The sequence below is a fragment of the Penaeus japonicus genome, unplaced genomic scaffold, assembly GCF_977035675.1.
Source record: "Penaeus japonicus unplaced genomic scaffold, GWHDUDI00000001_assembly GWHDUDI00000012, whole genome shotgun sequence".
Taxonomy (NCBI): Eukaryota; Metazoa; Arthropoda; class Malacostraca; order Decapoda; family Penaeidae; genus Penaeus; species Penaeus japonicus.
The window spans coordinates 35,581,730-35,586,729 of NW_028234414.1; the positions used below are offsets into that span (position 1 = coordinate 35,581,730).

Consider the following 5,000-nt stretch of genomic DNA (forward strand, 5'->3'; position numbering starts at 1 on the left):
TTAATACTATAAACTACTTCCTCATAGTCTACTTAAACTTCGTCTTCTCAAACTCAAACTTCTTAGTCTAGTGCTTGCTGCGTTGGTTCTCCTGAAGGAAGGAATGAATGAGGGCGGAGACTTGGCGTCCGTTGGTGCCAGTGACGAAGCTCTCGTGTGTGCCAGAAACCTCCTCGATCTTCAGTGGCCCTGTTAACACCTGTGGCCGAGATGAGACAAATTCTAAAATTACTATTCTTCTTTGTTGCATATTACGTAATAGATTTAAATGCGGAAAGTTGGCAAATGAAACGACAGGCATTGAAGGTTTGATTTATCATATCCAAAATTCATAAATCATAATTTGAAATCCAAAACGTAAATCAATTAATGAACAAATTTTCAATCGAAAATTGACAGCAACAAAAAATAAGGCAAATACCTTGTAAACATCAACATAGCAATCAACCCATAACAAAGAAAAAAGACAAACCTTGGAGAGGCCGTAGTCATGTCCGAGCAGCGCGGCGTTCGGGTTGTCCTTCGCCCGGATGAGGAGCGCGGGCGGCCGGAGTCCCCCCGCCGCCAGGTGCCTCTCGCCCGCTACCAGCCTCTTGTACAGCAACTCTGCTGCTTGCACAGCCTGTGGGGGAGGTGTCTTCGTAAGTGGTTGATGCGCGAGAAACTTTGCTATAACTTGTTAATTATGGTTTCAACAACAAAAAAGTGTTTTCTTGCCTAGATATTTAACATTATGTTTGTCCCTACATCCGGTTGCTATTGTGGTTACCCTTACCTTGTTATGGTCGTCGGGGTCGGCATTGTTGGCCAGGTGAGCGCGGCTCTCGGTGACCAGCTCGGCCACATGGTTGACGCGCTCCTCCCACGACCTGAGGCCCATCAGCGCCTTCTTCAGGATGGACGACTCGGCCGAGATGAACTGCATGGCGAACACGAGGAGCATCTCCACCTGCTCCTGCGGACTGAACTCGTCCTTGGCCGAGCCCGAGACGATGCGCGACTTGTAGGTGTCGATGATGCCCGAGACGTAGGACTGCGAGCCGTCGAGGAGGACGATCGACGTCGGCGTGCGCCCTGCGGCCTCCAGCTGCCGCACCATCTCCAGAGCCACGCCCGTGCCGAAGGAATAGCCGCCGATGGCGAAGTCGCCGACGGGATGTCTCTCCTGCAGCTCCTGTGGTGACCACGAAGCCAGGGTTTATTTTCAAGTTACATTAAAATAGAAGTATCTAATGTTTACAAAATAGAAAGCACACAAGAAGCCATTTCCTACCGACCTTGACCAGAGCAGAGGCCATCTCGGAGATGGAAGTGTGGGGCACATCAGGCGGGTACTGCAGGCCGTAGACAGGGCGGTCGAGGCCCTGGGCCATCTCGCCGAGCGGGAGGGCGCTGCCCTGGATGGGCGCCGCGAGGAAGAGAGGCGGCTGAGAGCCCGTCTCCTTCAGGACGGCGACACGGGCGTCGGGGATGAGTGGGAGGGAGAGCCATGGCTGTGGGGCCACCCGAAGTTGCTCTGACGAAGGAGTCTTGGACGAGTCACTCGTGGTCGGCGATCCTGCTTCGGGGAAAATAATAAATTATGATAATAAAATACAGACATGGTGATTTACAATTGCCAAACAGTGCGTATGATCACTTGATAAACACACATTACTTTCATCTTTATCTGTCTCCAAACCGACTTTTTCTCGTCCTCACCTTCGGCAGTGTTCTGAGCCTTGGCCCCGCCCTGGGCATCCATATCCTGCAGGATGCGCAGCGTCAGCTCTCGCACCTGTGCAGCGGAGAGGACGATGTCGGCCTCACGCTCGAGAGTCTGCTTGACCTCCACGCTCATGAGGGAGTCGAGGCCGAGGTCACCGAGGGTCACGTCCATTGGAGCCTTTGAGACGTCCTTCACTCCTATAAGTAAGAAACGCCGTAAGTATTACAGGAATTATGAGGACTATGGTTGAAGAACGTAGACTTTTATAGCATGTGCTAGTTGTAAAACAGAAGAGAAAAATTAAAGCCTGTGAGCGTATCCGTGTGTACATATATACATATATATGTACTGTATGTATATATATATATAATATATATATATATACATATATATATAATAATATATATATATATATATATATATATATATATATATATATATATATATATATATATATATATGCATGTATGTATGTTTGTAAGTATATATGTCAATGATTTGTACTTCTATGACCGAGATATAGACTTTAAAAATCTACTCCACTACCTTCATCACACCAAACCCACCCTGCACATGAACGAAAAACCATCTACATTCATCGATTTCAATAAATAAACCAAACAACGTTACCTAGGATGTTGGCCACAGACTTGACGAGCGAGGCGCCCTTCTGGCCGCCATCCGCCCCCGACTTCTTGGTGGCCAGACACACCGAAGACACCACAGACGAGGACCCGAGCAGCAGCACGTCGAGGCATTCCAGCACAGACCTCACGGACTGGGGCTTCGTGCCACCGACCTGAGATTCGAATACTTATTATAGAGATAGGTTTTTTTTTTTTCTTTCTTTTTTTTTTTCTTTTTAATATGAGCCTGATATTCTGTGGGTTTTTTTTTGTTGTTGTTGTTGTTGTTGAAATTGGTTATCAGATATGAGACAGTAGATTATTTTTCTGTGTGTGTGTGTGTGTGTGTGTGTGTGTGTGTGTGTGTGTGTGTGTGTGTGTGTGTGTGTGTGTGTGTGTTTGTGTGTGTGTGTGTGTGTGTGTGTGTGTGTGTGTGTGTGTTTGTGTGTGTGTGTGTTTGTGTGTGGGGGGGGTATTATGGTTTGTTGTATTCTGGATGTATCCTTGAGCAACAAATATTCACTATAATTGAGGTCACTATTCACCATATTCATTGCAATTACAAATCACTATATAATCAATGTAATTACGAATCCCTTTTACCACTACAATTACTAATCCCTTTTATCACAGTAATTTCTAATCACACTCATCATTGTAATAATTATTCACTAATATCAGCATAATTATTAATCCCTTTTATCACTGTAAACACTAATCACTATCATCACCATAACTACTACTCCCAATCATCACCGTAATCCTCATCACAACAACCATTCATCACAAACAATTCCCCCACAACCCAAATTCCCCAGACCCGCCGCCCTTACCTCCACGTCGCCCAGGGTATCGGCGAGGACGCCCACATCGCCCACTCCGCCCCACTGAATGGCCACACCCGGAAGACCGGCTCGAACGCGGGACTCGACCACGCGCTCGCACACAGAGTTCGCCCAGCCGTAGTTGGTCTGGCCTGGGGAAGGGAAGGCGCGGGGTCATGGTGATGGTGCCAAGTATTAATGAGTGATGATCATATTAGTAATGATAATGGTAATAGTAAACCTACTGCAACAACAACTAATACTGATAATCATAATTATAATCATAATAATAATGACAATAATAATAATAATAATAATAATTATTATTATTATTATTATTATTATTATTATTATTATTATTATTATTATTATTATTATTATTATTATTATTATCATAATTATTATAATGATAGTGATGACACTAATAACAATAAGGATGATAAGAATGATAATAATCACAAAACAATAACAATGACAATATATATTTTAAATACTTCAACATCTATGACAATGCTAAGAATATTAGTTATATCAATGTTAATATCACCAACAATAATTTGTATTGATAATAATGACAATATGATAACCATCGCTAATACATTGCTAAATCTTATACTCCAATTGGATCCAACATTTATAACTATCATTCCTGTTACCAGCATCATGATAATCGAGCAACTAACACTATCCCCCATTAACAAAACCACAATTCTAAGAGAGCAACAAACCGACACAAACGAATCAGTAGAAGTCAATCTCTATGCGAACAAGAGAGTCAGCGACCTACCCGCATTGCCCTTCCCGCAGGCGACGCTGGAGAAGGCGACCCACAGGTGCAGATCGGGGCACAGCTTCCGGGAGGCCTCGTCGATTGCCACGGCCCCGTCGCCCTTCACGTGGTTCACAGCGCGGAAGGTCGCCGAGTCCTGGTTGTCTAGCAGGGCGTCCTTCAAGATCTGGTAATGGTAGGGTTGATAAGCTATCATACGGCGGGCATGGTATCTAGTTCTATCTGTTTGCATCTCTTTTTTATATTACTTATGAGAAATGCCTACTGTATGTACCGTGAGATGTTCTGCTGTGTCATCGCATACTGATATACTCTTATTCCAAAGACTTCATTCCACAGTTTGATTAATATGCTAGTGCCTTCTGAATATTGTTATGCCTTGTGTCTATCATCTAGGGGAAATAACTTCTATTTACGTGACCAAAGGCTCAATCATCACTTTCAACTCCTTACCATCGCCAGGTGGAAGATGCCTCCCACTGGTCCTTCTGTAGCAGCTTCCTTCAGCAACTTAGTGGCGCCTTCAGGAGTGGAGGCATCCTGGGTCAGCACTCGGACGCTCACACCTGCATTGCGCCAGCGATGGACACACAGGGACTGCAGATGTGGTAAAAGGAATTGCGACGGTTAAATTATCTATTTGTGTATTTCCTGTTGTATGCTTTATTTGATTGTCAATGCCAGACCTAAATCTGAATGCTTATAAACCTACACATATTTACAATATCATAATAATTACTTGTCCCTAAATAAACAAAAACAAAAGTAAGTAGTAAGTAAATAAACCCATAAACAATGATGAGCATCTAAACCTAAATAAATATACAACACTTCCTGAAACTAAAAATGCATAAGATATAAAGAAATGACAAAGCATTGCTACACACCTGGTAACCAGTAGTGATTCCCCTTCTTGAAGTGAGGACCAGTTTCTTTGCCCCGCGAGAGATGAGCCAGCCGGCCAGCTCCAGGCCCAGTCCGCCCATTCCACCCGTGATCACATAGACCATGTGGCTATGTGCCGTCATGCGAGGCAATGCTGGCACCAGAGA

The 5,000-nt window shown here is 44.3% G+C and overlaps 1 protein-coding gene across 1 annotated transcript in view; it reads right to left on the reverse strand.

Moving 5' to 3' along the window:
- The window catches only part of LOC122253228 (fatty acid synthase), a 20,147-nt gene that overhangs the window by 534 nt on the left and 14,613 nt on the right, over window positions 1–5,000 (reverse strand). Inside the window, exons 28-37 of the mRNA XM_086542162.1 lie at window positions 4,836–5,000; window positions 4,402–4,545; window positions 3,946–4,114; window positions 3,168–3,310; window positions 2,339–2,507; window positions 1,702–1,905; window positions 1,278–1,561; window positions 776–1,174; window positions 473–622; window positions 1–199 (exon numbers count right to left, since the gene is read on the reverse strand). The exon at window positions 1–199 is cut by the window's left edge and continues 534 nt beyond it; the exon at window positions 4,836–5,000 is cut by the window's right edge and continues 79 nt beyond it. Of these exons, the coding sequence (XP_086398288.1) occupies window positions 68–199; window positions 473–622; window positions 776–1,174; window positions 1,278–1,561; window positions 1,702–1,905; window positions 2,339–2,507; window positions 3,168–3,310; window positions 3,946–4,114; window positions 4,402–4,545; window positions 4,836–5,000 (1,959 nt within the window). The 3' untranslated portion in view covers window positions 1–67. The remainder of the gene's footprint in view (window positions 200–472; window positions 623–775; window positions 1,175–1,277; window positions 1,562–1,701; window positions 1,906–2,338; window positions 2,508–3,167; window positions 3,311–3,945; window positions 4,115–4,401; window positions 4,546–4,835) is intronic.